Here is a 16,073-nt window from a genome sequence, read left to right as displayed (position 1 = left end):
ACACACACACACACACACACACACACACACACACACACACACACACACACACACACACATACACACACGCATATATCATATATTTCAATTCAGGTGAAATTGATGGAGAATTACCATTGACCATTTTCTATCTCAACTTGAGAATGCTTCTTGGCACTTTTCTGAGAGTTTTTATTCTCCCTGGGTGAATTTATCGTTGCTTTATAAAGATTTTTAATCAACCCTCTGACATGCATGCATTAGTTGTGCGCTTTTATTTTGACACACACACACACACACATACACACACGCATATATCATATATTTCAATTCAGGTGAAATTGATGGAGAATTACCATTGACCATTTTCTATCTCAACTTGAGAATGCTTCTTGGCACTTTTCTGAGAGTTTTTATTCTCCCTGGGTGAATTTATCGTTGCTTTATAAAGATTTTTAATCAACCCTCTGACATGCATGCATTAGTTGTGCGCTTTTATTTTGAAGGTGGCCAACGCCGCTGGCTGGGGGCAGATACCTTAATGCACAGTTTTGACAATGGAGTGGCGATTCACTTGACTTCAATTTTGCGAGTGGAGGCTGACTTGACCGCAGTCATGTCGCCATTCCGCTTTACTTACAATTTCATACCTGTCAACTTGTACGTTTTCCCCGTATTTTATACGTTTTTTTCATCATTTCAAATCATGTACGGTGTATTACAACTTTTATACGGGAAAAAAAAATTGTGAACTGATCTCACAAAGACCATTTTGGCTCAAATCCAGATCGTCTCACCTGCTGGTCGCCAAAGACAATGCCGTCGTCGATCGCTACTATTGTCACGGCAAACTAGCAAAAGTAATCGGAAATCGTATATTTTTTTTCATCACTGCGTACGGTAGGATCGATAAAGCATGATGTGCGCATGCGCGGTAATCCGTTGTAAGGTTTTTTGTTGCTTTGTAAGGGGAATCGTAATCATTTATGAGGGCAGCTATTAGCCGAGGTTGACGGGTATGCAATTTTTTAAAAAATCACTAGCGCATACATATCCTGTATCCTAATTTTGAGATGAAAATAGAGTGGGGAAATGTCCACTTTTTACTTGGAGCTCCCTATGCGTGATTGTGCAACAACGTCGTCATTACGTTACCCTTATTCACAAGCTCTCTCTCTCTCTCTCTCTCTCTCTCTCTCTCCCTCTCTCTATCTTCCACACACACACACACACACACACACACACACACACACACACACACACACATACATGCACACATGTGAAATGATGGCTCACGCCCCTCTCAACAGTAATATCTTGTCCACAAGCAGAATGATGACGCTCAGCTGATGGTTTTGTCATTCACCATTTTCTCGTTACTGCATAAAAGACGTTGTTGTTTGTGAAAAGTAACTGGCATGTATGCATCAGTAAGTCACTTGTGAGCATCGTAACAGCCGAATCGTAAATGTGATCTTCCATGAAAGCACCCAAGTCTAGGACTGAACAGATGGCTGTCAAAGGAGAAAGCGCAATGCAATTCAACATACCTCTTCAAACAATGGACGAGTGCAGATGAGAACAGCAGGAAAATGTCCGTCGCGCTGGAAAACGACGTTATGCAGAAGGCAAATTACAACACTGGAAGTTCATGAAATGTGGTGGAGGCGGAGCTTCGAGGAAACAACGTCACAGCTTGCTGCTGTTTTTCTTCTTGCGCACATAGCTTTTGAGCCCGCTTTAAGGAGAAACGTAGCTGAAATTCTCGTGTCGTCGCGGAGTTTTTTTTTAAAATATATATCGATATACATTTCTCTTTATATTTTTTAACTTCAACGAGAGTAAAGGTAGGGGATATTCTATCTTGCTTTGGTCTGTATTTCCAATGTGAAACTGTATTTTGAATTTGGACCAACAAAATGCACTCGTCGATTGTGCAATAATAAACCACAACTTCCAATCCCCAACCCCACCCTCCCCCGTTTCTATGTTACAGTGTTATTATCACAAATTGACGTGCAAACCGATCACCTCATGTTCCTCATACTTAAACAGCTTTAGCTTTTGAGATTTCAATCATGTTTTGATCTGTTGTGATATTGTTTTTATCTTGACATGTAAGATTTATATTTTGGACATTTCCACAAAAACGACAACAGTATTTCCAAAGATGCTTGGATACTTTGTGCTGCCCTTTTCTAGGTGATGGCTGTTGCTGTCTCAAGGGATTTGTCAGTGCAGGTGCTTGAGGATCTGAATACAGTTAAACTAACGGAGAGACAGCAAAATGTGCGTGATGCAAAACAGCGTGGGCAACCCAAATGTATTGGGGTGAGTTCCGACTCCATGCAAATAATCCCAATATTACTATTCTAACTGTGTATTGTAAATTAAAGTTTGTGTTTGTACACATGAATCACATGCTTTTTATATGCCTGTAGCAATGGTTAGCCTATATTACAAAGTGGTACATCCATCCATCCATCCATCCATCCATCCATCCATTTTATGATCTGCTTACCCTCACAAGGGTTGCGTGGCATCTTGGAGCCTATCCCAGCTGTCTTTGGGCAGTCGGCGGGGTACACCCTGAACTGCTTGCCAGCCATTCGCAGGGCACACATCGACAAACAACCATCCGCGCTCACACTCACACCTAGGGACAATTTAGAGTGTTCCATTAACCTGCCATGCATGTTTTTGGAATGTGGGAGGAAACCGGAGTACCCGGAGAAAACCCACCCAGGCCCGGGGAGAACATGCAAACTCCACACAGGAAGGCCAAAGCCAGAAACGAACCTTCCACCTCTGCACTGTGAGGCTGACGCGCTAAACAGTCGACAACCGTCAGCGCTCACAGTCACACCTAGGGAGTGTTCCATTAACCCCCCCCCCCCCCCGCAAAAAATTCAAATAAACAAGAAAAAAAATAAACAAGACTCAGTCGTGATTTTCAGATGGTTGCGAAGACAGACCATTTTCCCCATAAGTCGTCCATGTGTCTGTCCCCACTTCATCTCTGATTTTTACACAATATGAACCAATTTGAAGTGATGAAAATAGCTTGAGAATCAAATCTCTAAATGCTCTTAAACATTCAAAATGTCTTAGAAATGAGAAACTCCGCCTATTCCCTTGCTTGTTTTGTGGAAAAGAGCCATGCCATGTTGTAGATATGTGCATAAAATTTCACTCGCTTGACTTGTGTGCAGGCAGAGTGTGATCGGTTCCCACTCTGTGACGGTGTGGATGTGGGAGCGAGTGGTTGTCCGTCTCCATATGTGCCCTGCGACTGGCTGGCTACCAGTTTGGGGTGTAGTGACTGTGTTTCTGTGTGGAAATAATGTAGCAAGTGAGAAGATACCAGCATTGATTGGTGTTGTATTATGTTTCATGATAAATATTTTGTGCATGGTCATAGGTGAGTCAGATAATGCTGGGCCTGATGATCATGTCCTACTCTATTCCACTGCACTTCATCAATGTCACTGAGGTGGTTTACCTGGGTGTGCCATGGTGGAGTGGCCTTGTGGTGAGTGTTTTTTACCCTTTTTGCTCAGATACCTCAGCATTCTGTATTATGGAATACTTTTGTGATGACAACATTTTTGATTAGTCACCACAACCCAATTTATTTGTGTGTGTGTGTGTGTGTGTGTGTGTGTGTGTGTGTGTGTGTATATATATATATATATATATATACACGTGCATTTGTGTTTGTGCGTACGCATGGCCAGTTTATAACGGCTGGAGTGGTTGCTATCATCTTGGACAAACACTGTACCACGAGGACTGTAAGTACTGCATTGTCTGTTAAAAATGCCTTTATTATTGTAATTTCACAACTACCACCTACTGGTAATTTGTTTCCCATAAATAACTTTGTATTACAATTATTATGTTAAAAAAAATAACAATTCAAACTGATCTTCACACCTGAATCGGCCAGGGGATGGGGTGGGAGTGGGGAGGGGGCATAGCTCATGCTTTGGTAAAATCCACTCTCATTTTTGCAACAGGATAGTGTTATCATGCTTCCTTGATTGTAATTCTATTATCCTACTATAAGTAGAGATGTAAAGAAGATGAGAAGTCATAGTGATGAAAGCAAATAAAAAAAGGAATTTTACAAAAAAAAAAAAATCCTTGTCTCACCCCTCGGGTGGTGTCCGTCCCACATTCAGCTCGGGTCCTCCATCGGAAGCCAGGAAGCTTGAGGGTTCTGCGCAGTATCCTTGCTGTTCCCAGCACTGCACATTTCTGGACTGAGATGTCCGATGTTGTTCCCAGGATCTGTTGCAACCACTCATCTAGTTTGAGGGTCACTGCCCCGAGTGCTCCGACCACCACAGGCACGACTGTCACCTTTACCTTCCAGACTCCCTCCAGCTCCTCTCTGAGCCCTTGGTATTTCTTTAGTTTCTCGTGTTCCTTCTTTCTGATGTTTCCATCACTTGGGACCGCTACATCCACTACAACGGCTTTCCTCTGCCCTTTATCTATGATCACGATATCTGGTTGGTTCACCATTACCATCGTGTCAGTCTGGATCTGGAAGTCCCACAGGATCTTCGCTTGGTCATTCTCCACCACCTTCGGAGGTGTTTCCCATTTTGACCTTGGGGTTTCCAGTCCATACTCCGCACAGATGTTTCGGTAGACTATGCCAGCCACCTGGTTATGGCGTTCCATGTAGGCTTTCCCTGCCAGCATCTTACACTCTGCAGTTATGTGTTGAATCATCTCAGGTGCCTCTTTGCACAACCTACACCTTGGGTCTTGTCTGGTGTGGTATATATGGGCCTCAATGGCTCTGGTGCTCAGGGCCTGCTCCTGAACAGCCAGGATGAGTGCCTCTGTGCTGTCCTTCAGGCCAGCCCTCTCTAGCCACTAATAGGATTTCTTGAGATCAGCCGCTTCAGTTATGGTCCGGTGGTACATCCCATGTAGGGGCTTGCCCTCCCATGATGGTCCCTCTTCCAGCATCTCATCCTCTGTTCCCCATTGTCTGAGACATTCTCTGATTACTGCTAAAATCTGCACTGAAATGCCAAATTATGACGTGTGAAAAAGAACGTTGAAATTTTGCAATCCTTTTGTTACCCTGTTTACAGTCACTTGAACAATAATTGAACAACCAACCAACAAATAGCTGTTTTTAAGCAGCGACAGGTTCAACAAAGGCTGAAGTGACAGCCGAAACAGTCAGCTTGTTCTCAGAGTTTTCCTCTTCACCAAAAAAGACCATGGTCTGGAAAAGAAGAAACTTTAAACCTAATAAAACAAACAAATAGTTGAGTGATGACAAAACTAGGCATCCATCAATTGGTTGTGTACGGGTAATAATACGCTGAAATGATTACGTCAATATGTATTGGATTTCACTGTGGTAACGGCCCTCTCAGGGAAGACATAACTCCAAAGTGCAGGGATGAGATTTTTCCGCTTTTTGGCGGAATTCCGCTTTTTTTTCCAGTCAAAATTGACCTTTTTTATACTGTTCCAAATCCGTTGAGAAAATTTTAGGGGTGGGGGGGTTGGGTCTGGTGTTATTTCTGGGCTGTCGGACTTACTTGTCTTCGGCAGACTCGGGACTTGTAATGTTTACAAATAAAGTTTGCAAGCAATCATTTTGAATACCGTTTTTTCTCGCAAAGCGTTAGTTTGTCGTTACTTCGTATATGGGCGAAAACCAATGTCTTACTTGTTGTGATTGGTCGCTATATCGGCAAATGCAGAATCACAACCAATCCGTGCTCGCCTTCCTAAATCCCTTTTGTGCGAATTCTGAATGGTTCTGCACAAGGGATCTAGTGTATTGAAATTACTCGTGTATGTAGTCTGTCCTAAACAAATGCCAAATGTTGTTGAGACTCGCGAGGAAGCTCACGTGCGTCAGATAGATGCGGATCTGAAAAACAAGTTTCGACGGGACCGGTTGGATAGAAAGCCGACGGTGTCCCCAGTAGGAACCAGTAAAGAGGAACCATTGTCTGTGCTTGTGTCGGATTTCGGGAAAAAGCTCGATGTCGCTGGTAAAGCTCTGTGTACAGTGTGTGACGATGTCATTCTATACGGAAAATGCATTCATAACCCATATATAGTAAACAGTTTGGGACTTTACTATCAGTGTATGAGGTAAGAATCAACATTTTTTTATCACATTTACACATTTTATGAATACAAGTAATGAACAAATCTTAAATATGGCAGGTAATGTGTTTCCTTTTTTAGTTTTTATTTTGAGCAGCAAATTTGAAGTTACATGTTGGTGCTCACCAGGAATGCATAAGCAAAATTGCACAAGGCCGATGTCAAATTTTCACTTGAAAAAATAATGAACAATCTTGGGATTTTTTTTTCTGTGAAAGTTTCAAGTAGTGTGTACATTGGAATACACTTCATCTTTAGCATGTTTAATATAAAGTCCCAATTTCAACAAAAATTGTAAAATTTTGTTGATAAAATTAATGGTTTTAAGGCTTTAAAATCTCTAAAAACCCATTAGCTTCCGGGGGCTTTGACCCCTGGGCCCCCATCTGGGCGTTGCCCCTGGACCCCACTGGGGTCCTGCGCCCCCCAGACGCCCAGGTGATTTTCAAATTTTTTCATCACTAGCCACTCTCATCCCTGAAAGTGGCCCGCGACACAAATGAGTTTGACACGCCTGTTTGAGAGGGTTCTTTCCATATGTGCCTTATGAGCCAGTACTCCAATGTGGCCATGCTTGCAAGGGCCCTTTATATCTGCTGGAAGTTGTAGTTTGGACCTGAGCAGCGACCGCTGTCAGGTCCCTATTATTTTGTAAAAATTACTCCTGTTGTTATTTTATAAGTGTTTATAAGAGTTTATGCACAATGAATCACATTTGTGATTCAATCATGTGAGACAATGCCACATGAATGGCATTGTCTGCTGGTCAGGCAGCATCTCGGCCCGGGACAGGAAGAGATTAGAGCGACTAGTCAGGAAGGCTGGTTCTGTCCTGGGCTGCTCCCTCGACACTCTGGAGGAGGTGGGCAACAGCAGGATGCTAGCTAAGCTAAAAGCTATGTTGGACAGTCCCTCCCACCCCCTCCAGCCAGCCCTGACAGCACTCGGTAGCTCCTTCAGTCAGAGACTGTTACACCCGCGTTGCAAGACGGAGAGATCCCGCCGCTCGTTACTACCGACTGCTGTCAGGCTGCTGAATAAAAAATGAATAAATAAATAAATCATAGAATTATTTAAATGATATGACAACATATGTGAATAGTACTGTGACTATTGTATTATATTGCACTTAATTGAACTGTGTTTTCTTTTCTCTTCTTTCTACCCACAATCTTGCTGCTGAAGGCTGTAAATTTCCCCAGTGTGGGACAAATAAAGGATATCTAATATCTAATCTAATCTAATTATTGGGTTTGTTTCCTGAAGTCCATGATCATCTCTACAGTCTTGAGCGTGTTCAGCTCCACCAGGTTGTGTTGGCTGCACCAGAGCACCAGCTGCTCCACTTGTCGGTTCACAGACTCATCGCCGTCTTTGAGGAGGCCGATGACTGTGGTGTCGTCAGCGAAAGTTGTTTTTGACGGCTGGGTGCGTTGAGGTGCAGTGTTCGTGCAGAGGGAGAAGAGCAGCGGAGAGAGGACGCATCCTTGGGGGGCGCCAGTGCTGATGGTGCGTGTTGATGATGTTGTCCTTCCCATCCTGTTCGTCAGGAAACTGAGGATCCACTGGCAGATTATAGGGGACACACTGAGCTGGAGAAACTTGGAGGTGAGCAGTTCCGGGATGATGGTGTTGAACAGAGCTGAAGTCCATAAACAGCATCCTTGCGTAGGTCCCTGTGCTCCAGGATGTAGTGCAGCCCCATGTTGACTGCCTCACCCACTAACCTGTTTGCCTGGTAGGCAAATTACAGGGGGTCCAGCAGGGGTCCGTTGAAGTTCTTTTTGTGGTCCAGCACAAGGCGTTCAAAGGACGTCAGACCACAGACATCAGTGCGATAGGCCAGTAGTCGTTCAGTTCTGATATTGCTGGTTTCTTGGGGACTGGGATGATGGTTTACTGTTTGAAGCAGGATGGGACCTCACACAGCTCCAGGGTTGTTAGAGATCTGTGTGAAGACTGGAGCCAGCTGGTCAGCGCAGATTTTCAGGCGGGAAGGGAACACCTTGTTGGGCCCCGCAGCCTTCTTGATCTTCTGCTGCTTGAAAAGCCATCTCACGTCCTGTTCGCGGCTCTTCAGAGCAGGGGATGAGCGCGGGGGTGTGAATAGGGTAGTTTCTGGTGGGGGTGGGCAAGTTATGAGAAATGGGGGTGTCCTTTTCAAATCTGCAGAAAAAACATGTTTCGATCATCAGATAGTCCCCTTTTGTACCCTTGCCCTGGAGGTTTAATCCAATTGACTTCAGACTTGGGCACCACCATCTCCACACCTTAGATGTCATCATGGAATAAAGGTTTTCAGAATACTCTTGAACAGGGTTGGAGCATCAAATTTTGCATTTCATATTTTCTACTCCAAAAGAGAGGAAATGCTACCTCCCCTGTACATGACCCACCTCAAAAGTTCCCAAACTTTACGTATACATTAAAAGTTGTGGCATGATGTTAACAATATGACAATATTTTCTCTTTTTTTTTTAAATTTCTCTGGTCATTGGAATTTCAAATTAAATAAACACTCACATTTTCTTCTTCTTTTTCAGTACCAGGCATCCTTGATGGTGAATGTTGTTTCCACAGTGGTGTCAGTTATTGCTGTGATTGTATATTCTGTTGATCTGGACAAACATCCAGAGGCATCATGTGTCAAGAAATTGGATGGAAGCTGTAACGTAAACTTCTACGCCACGGTGTGTATTACTTACTGTGTATGCTTTCCCTCAACTCACCAACCTCAACTCACCAGGAGTCTAGTTCTAATGGTATAGTTATAATGTGATTACAGCCCTACGAGAGCAAATGCTATTGCAAAATGTAAGCCGATCCTAAGGCCTGATAACTGCAGAGGTTCGTGTCAGGATGGGCATTAGGCTTAAAACCATGCCAAACAAATATGAAAGATCAACTAAAGAATTCCGTTCCAAATCCGTCACGCCCTAGGTTAAGAGGAAACCCTTAGCGCCTTTAATTTAAGGGCGGTGGTCAAAATTCAGCAACTGTGAATCAAAGAACGAGAGCTGGAAAGTGGGTTGATCATCAAAAAGAGAAGAGGAAAACAGAGTTTACACCTGAAAATGGGGCCTTTGAATGTTTGGACAATATCAGAAAAGGTTGGAGAGTTGATTGGAATGGTGATTTAGGAGAATGGTAGCTATATTGTGTCTCCAGGAGACCAGGTGGAGATCCAGGAAGGCAAGAAGCTTAGGGACAGGGTTCAAATTGTTTTACCACCGTGTTGATCGGAAAATATATGGAGTACGGCTTATTTTAAGGTAAGAATGAGTTAAGTATGTCCTGGAGGTCAATAGAGTGTTGCATCGAGTGAAGAGACTGAAACTTGAACTCAAGGGTGTTATTTTCATTTAATTAGGGGTCCCACAGGTAGAACAACTACAACTGAAAGAGAAATTCTGGAAGAAACTGGCCAACATCGTTCTGGGCATCCCGAGCAGAAGAGAGAGACTGTATTGGTTCAGATTGTAATGGAAATGTTGGTGAAGGAAACGGGGTGATGAAGAAGTGATATATAAATTTGGTATCTAGGAAAATAGCAGACGGTAGCGGACCCACCTCAAGGATGGACATGGCTTTACCAAACACTTGCTTCTGGCAGACTCTGAAACATATGGTCCCCTACAGGATCAGATGTAGGAGCATGCGGGTAGATTACATCTTGTGCCGATGATGTAATGTGTAGTTTACTGTCATGTGTAGTTTACTTTAATATAGCATATTCGAAAATAAAAACCCTTTTTTGTTTCTTTACTTTATTTGCCTTTTATTTAACATACAAATGTGTCAGATCATTTTGTCTGACTCCGTACAAGCAGCCAAAATTAGTTTCCTCTCCAGGTTGTCCAGGCTCTCTCTTTGAGATAGGTTTGGAAGCTCATAAGATATTAATAATAATAATACATGTTATTTATAAGTGCCTTTCAAAACACTCAAGGACACCTTACAATCAAACAAGAGCAATAAAACCACAGATAAAATGATAAATAATAAAAGAGATGAGTTTAAACTGAGTATGCAGTTTTAAATAGGTGGGTTTTGAGATGAGTTTTGAATGTGGGAAGAGAGTCAATATTACGCATGTCGGGTGGGAGTGAGTTCCAGAGTTTGGGGGCAGAGCAGCTGAAAGCTCTGCACCCCATCGTGCTGATATGGGCAGAGGGTACACAGAGGAGGAGGTAGGCTGAGGACCTGAGGGAACGAGAGGGAACGGAAATTTGAAGAAGGTCAGACAGATGGGGGGGCAAGGTTATGGATGGCTTTAAATGGAAAGAGGAGTATTTTGAAGTTGATCCTCAGTTTGACAGGAAGCCAGTGTAGCTGTTGGAGGATGGAAATGATGTGATGGAAGGAGGTGGTTCTAGTGATGATACGGGCCGAAGAATTCTGGACCAGTTGAAGTTTATGAAGGAATTTGTGGTGGACACCGAAAAGAAGTGAATTGCAATAGTCAATACGGGAGGTGACGAGACTCTGGACAAGGATGGCAGTGGTGTGAGGGGTGAGAGAGGGACGGAGAAGGTTGATATTGCGTAGGTGGAAATATGCAGACCGGGTTATGTTATTAATGTGGGAGTGGAAAGATAGTGAGGGTTAGTTACAGAGGAGCCGAGGTGCTGGTGGATTTTATTGACTTTTTCAATAAAAAATAGGAGCAGAGTGTTGCAGGTGTCAGAAGAATAAAAGTGGGGTGGGGGGGTGGTTGGGAGACAGGGGGTTGAGTGATTTTGTTCAAGAGTGAAAAGAGAGTCCTAGTATTTCCAATATTAGAGCAGATGAGTCCAGAGTAGTATTGTGATTTGGCTTGAGAGATGGAGTCCTTGTAATGGGAAAGTTGAGCTGTGGAGATGTCCTTGTGAACAGTGAGACCAGTTTTTCGGTAGAGTCTTTCAAATTGCCGAGTTTTGGATTTAATGGAACGGAGATGAGGGGTGAACCAGGGGGCAGACCGAGTGAAAAAGACAGAGTGGGACTTGACAGGAGCGAGCGTATTGAGAATGTTGGTAAGGTCCGTGTTGTATTGGGAAACCAAAATATCAGGAGAGGAGTCTGTGTCCGGAGTCAGGGTGGCGATCCTTGCAGCGAGAGAGTCAATGTTGATGTCATTGATATTATGGTAAGAGATGATGCGGGGTGATTTGAGATGATGTGGCTCAGGCATGTGATCAGGATGCCACCTGGAGGCTTCTCAGGCGAGATTTTCCGAGCACATCCCACCGGCAGCAATTCCCAGGACAGGGTTGTCTTTGGATGTCCTTTGCAAGACAAAAAGTGATTTTGGGGAAAGAGAAGTTTGAGGCTCCCTGATTAAACTGATACCCCGTGATCCTGAACCCAGAAAAGGCTAAGAAGATGGGTATATGAGATGTTTTTTTGATTTGTCGAGTTGGATTCAAAACAAAACACAAAATTCCACCAGCTTATTCAAACACTGGTTTGAATAAGCAACAGTTTCAATGTTAGTTTGAAACTGCAAAGTTTCGAACTAACATTGCAGATTATGATTCAGTTTACTGGTTGTTTCTGTAACCTGATAGAGATACTTAGGCTGTTTCTATGGAGGACTACAGAAATTTGAGAACATTAACTTTTGAAAATCTGAAATTCTGATGATTTTAACAATTATGAATTATAAGCAATTATTCGGTTGTCAAAATAGGTATCAATTGATTTTAAGAATTGATTTCATGTTATTACTTGTCTCAGCTCGAAAATAAATGTGGTGGCTGACTTTCCCAAAATTATTGAAGCGCGAGATTTATTTTCTTTAACTGGGAAATATGTCTCTCCTACTAACATTTCCAATTGGATCTATTATGTCGTAAAACCCACTTTTAAATTCTGTTGTCCGCACCAATTTTAGACCTGTTGCAAACATCGTGCATGATCTGTTAGCATGAGTGAACACTCAATTAGTGCTCACTAATTTTGGAATATTAGTAAAAGATGAGTAGTATAGAGTATAGTAGCAACATGCCCATCACGCAATCTGTAAACGCAACTGAATACACAAAATAGCACGTGCTATTTTTGGTCTTAGTTAATGTCCTTCATTTGATGCAGTGTGACGAATAAGTGTCTTGGTACAATTACCGTATATGACTATATTATATGAATGTTTCTTTTTGAACAGCGCCTGACCAGAGGGTTGAAATTCTCCCTCCTGCTCTTCACCATGGCCCAGACTGCAGGCTCTGCCACTCTCTGCTTCTATCTGTACAGAATGAAGTACACCTTTGGATTGTACAGTGTAAGACAAGGTCTTCGTTGTAGATACATGGGTTCAAGCTTAAAGATAGATGAATAAACATGAATTGTGCTGTAAGGTATAGAGACAAATGACAGGTTTACATTTGGCCCTTGGTTTTCTTTTAAATCTAAGGCCAGGTACACACATAAAGACAATTGGGCTGTTTTTAATCCCAATTTTGCCCCTTTCTGACCAAGGAAGATAGAGGCCAATTATTTTGTCTTCAAAGATTCAAAGGTGTGTTTAGGGTGAATTTGTCCTTTCCTGATAATAGGGTCTCAAACTGGTCAGGACCAACAATCTTATATATTAAACTTGTTCAGTTGTTATGACCAAACTTCTTCATGTGTGTGGGGAGATAACGACTCTCAAGTTATCTGACTCTGCAGGGACCACTGCTTTACTGGAACTGACGTCTTGCAAGCGAATATACACTTATGCACAAATAATAAATAGATAACAGAGAGCATGTCTGAAAAATAAAGATAAGGGAAAATAGGTATTGACTCCAACATTCAATATATGTTTCGAATATACCATTTGAGATATACAGTAATGTCCAGTAGCTGCGGTTGCGTTATGGATCCACTGGATGGAGCTACGCTAAAAGAAATACAATACAATACAGCTTTATTTATATAGAGCTTTCACAACCGCTGCTATTATAACATAACATTATAACGTGCTATGATTGAATAAGAAACAACACTCTATTCTGGACTGTTCATACTACTACCCTCTGTTTATCTGTTTGCAGTCTTTTACCGAAGCTGCTTCATCGATTCCCAGAAGGCCCACCTGACCAGTACTCCATCTCAAGATGTAGTGGATTGTTTGATGAACAAGTGTCACTACACACAATCCAAATAAGTGGCCTGTAATTGAAAATACAAACCACTAAATACTCACATGTAACTGTAAATGATGTATTAGCAACAACATCAACTGTTCCTCACTAATTTCACCTGACAATTGTGATCACCAATGCGCTACTTTTTTTTAAAACAAATATATATACAGTATATTTTTTCTTCTGGACTTTCTCACTTACCCATTTCCTGTGGCACCTGTGAATAATTCGTGCAAAAGGGTCAACTGCATAGCGACAGACACCCCCTGTGCCTGATGATATTTCATGATTTGCATCATGTTTCATGAAGATGCAAATTACATGTCTGGATACATATTTTTCCCTACATGCGCTTTCCATTAAAAAACTAACACACGTCTGCAGAGTTGCTTTTTTTGATTCTTTTACAAATAATATCTTTTACACTTGGTCACTCAAGCTGTCCTCACTGTTAATGCCACTGCAAAGAGCCTCATTATGTTCTTACACCAGAGGGATCTGTGGAGTGAAGCGCCAGGATGAAGAAGCCATCACCCAATAGCAGACAACAAAATACATAATAACAATATAAACTTTTATCCAAGTTGGTGAAAGTTTAGTCTTGAGGTTCACTGCTGATTTAGTTTTATTATTGAATAAAGTTCCATCCATCAATCTATGCATTTGCTTCAGCTTATCCAGGGTCAGGTGCAGCAGTTTTAGCAGGGAAGCCCAGACTTCCCTATCCCCAGCTACTTGATCCATCTCTTCTGGCTGGATCCAATCGTTCCTCGGCCAACCTGAAGACATGGTCTCGATTGTGTCCTGGGTCATCCTGAGGGCCTTCTCAAGGTGTGACATGCCCAGAACATGTCACAAGGGAGGATTCCAAGAGGCATCCGACTCAGAGGGCCATTGTTTCTCACTGCAGAGAGGTACAAGGTACAATGATGTATTTGTCTGCTCTTGTAATGTGACTGAGTGATTGTCCACTTCTCCAGCAAGAACTGGGTCATTGCTTGCTTTGAGCGAATGTTTTAAAACTGGATGCATGAAAGATTAAAAGAAACACACTGGCTAATTGTAGTCGTTTGCTGCTAAAACTGCGATATCAAGCAAAACCATCGAACGAGAGCAATATTACTTTCATATGTGGCACTTTCATATAGTGGATGAAAGTGAAAATAAATCACGCCATGACAATTCTAAAAGTACCTGAATAACAGGTATACGATGGAACACTGGTGATCTGCTAAACTGTGGGTACAGACTCGTAAACGGTGGGAACAGATTAGTAAACGGTGGGAACCGATTATTAAACTTGAGGTACAACAAATGTAGATTTTTTTTTTTTTTTTGGTCAATCACTTTATAGTCTTGCCATGAGTTCACCAAGCTGCAAGTAACTCTTCGCAGTGCCGTGGCCGTACAGAGGAACGAGCAGAAATCATAACAGCTTTTTAATATTCTGCCACTTGTTGAAATTTCGGTCATTTACTTGCCGCTGCAGTACACAAAGCTTGCTCTAGGGGGCATATCGGAAAGCATTGAATTCCACATTATTCTGTCATTTGTTCATTTGTCAGTCAATCATAGTGTATATTTGCGGCATCCGTGGACCAATCACACACCTGTACAATACACACTGGCAATTTTCGGACAATCCCGATCTAGAGGGGGTTCCCGTGACAGAGCTCCAGATGTCACGTGACCGATCCCAGCGGGCATTTGTCATGTTGATGGCGGGATCGCAGCAGTGGCAGCCCTAGGATTTACAACACACGATCAACAATTTGTGACGCCAGATGCGCAGGACGACAATGCTGATTCCTTGCGATCATTTGCGATGAGTGGGTGCACCGGAGGTCCTCACTCCATTGCACTGGAGAGCAACCAACGGGCCGGAGGAGCCTTCGCCTGTGGGTTGGTGTGGGGACTGCTCACTCGGACCCCCATGTCTGCAAAGCCATCCAGCGGCCACTCATCATCAGACACAACGTTAATATTTCGAAAGTAATGTAATGCCTTCTGTTAGAGGAATCTATGAGCAAAATTGTATCATGTTTAAAGTTTCATTTAATTTGGGCACATCTAAACGTTTGGGTGCGTATCCAGCACCCCCAAATGCCTGTGCACAAAGGCGCCGGCCACCTGGCCGGAGGGCTGTTGAAGTCCACAATTAGCACGTCAATGCAGGTGGGCAATCACAAGGGAGAGGGCGAAACTCGGTCACAAAAGGGGAATGAATAATTTGGGAACAGCGGTTGAACAACAAAAGACGAGTTGAGAACACCCGTCGCGCCCAGGTGACATTTGTCGTCCGCAAAGTCTGCAACATGTTGATACAGTGTAGACCAGACAGAAAGGCGCCAATGTACCGTGGTTCAAAGCTCAAACTCAGGTAACCAATCACTACCAAGGGGCCGGACCGGGGGTGCGGTATGCAAATGTCGGGGGCAGTGTTTTCCTTGTATGTACAATAAAAGTCGGAATTGGCGGGAAGGGAGCTGGAGAGAGTGTGATCGTGGAGCAATTGAAGACAATTTTCCTGTGTGCCGAGTCATTTCTTTAACTTTGTCCGAGAAAATCTCGGACACCTTCTCTACTGTAGGTAGGTAGGTTTCTTTAATAGACCATGTTGACCTGTACCCTTGCTCAAAAACCAATGCCGCCTCTGGTTGCTCTGGAAACCCGGTCGCGGCGGTGGCCCAGCCGTGCAAAAGATTTCCATTGAAATAAATAGAGCCGTTAAATTGATGGCGCACACACACATACTCATCCATTTTCCGATCTGCTTATCCTCACAAGGGTGGCAGGGGGGTGTTGGAGCCGATCCCAGCCGTCTTCGGG

At 43.0% G+C, this 16,073-nt stretch overlaps 1 protein-coding gene and 1 long non-coding RNA gene across 2 annotated transcripts; one reads left to right on the top strand and one right to left on the bottom strand.

The window, feature by feature from the left end:
- The first annotated feature begins 1,780 nt into the window (after positions 1-1,780).
- On the top strand, positions 1,781-13,622 carry tmem176 (transmembrane protein 176). The gene is made up of 7 exons (XM_019879721.1): positions 1,781-1,826; positions 2,182-2,310; positions 3,401-3,511; positions 3,717-3,773; positions 8,676-8,822; positions 12,278-12,394; positions 13,152-13,622. Exons 2-7 carry the CDS (start codon positions 2,185-2,187, stop codon positions 13,194-13,196), a joined length of 603 nt encoding a protein of 200 aa, XP_019735280.1. The 5' UTR covers positions 1,781-1,826; positions 2,182-2,184; the 3' UTR covers positions 13,197-13,622.
- Positions 13,436-16,002, bottom strand: LOC109521713 (uncharacterized). Its single transcript, XR_002169416.1, has 2 exons — positions 15,821-16,002; positions 13,436-15,248 (listed from the first exon to the last, which is right to left on the bottom strand). It is a non-coding gene; the product is annotated as an uncharacterized LOC109521713 (long non-coding RNA).
- Positions 16,003-16,073: the final 71 nt, after the last annotated feature.

This window comes from Hippocampus comes, unplaced genomic scaffold, assembly GCF_001891065.2.
Source record: "Hippocampus comes isolate QL1 unplaced genomic scaffold, H_comes_QL1_v1.1 scaffold158, whole genome shotgun sequence".
Taxonomy (NCBI): Eukaryota; Metazoa; Chordata; class Actinopteri; order Syngnathiformes; family Syngnathidae; genus Hippocampus; species Hippocampus comes.
The sequence above is the reverse complement of the archived record's forward strand: the minus strand, read 5'-3'. Positions and strand labels throughout refer to the sequence as shown.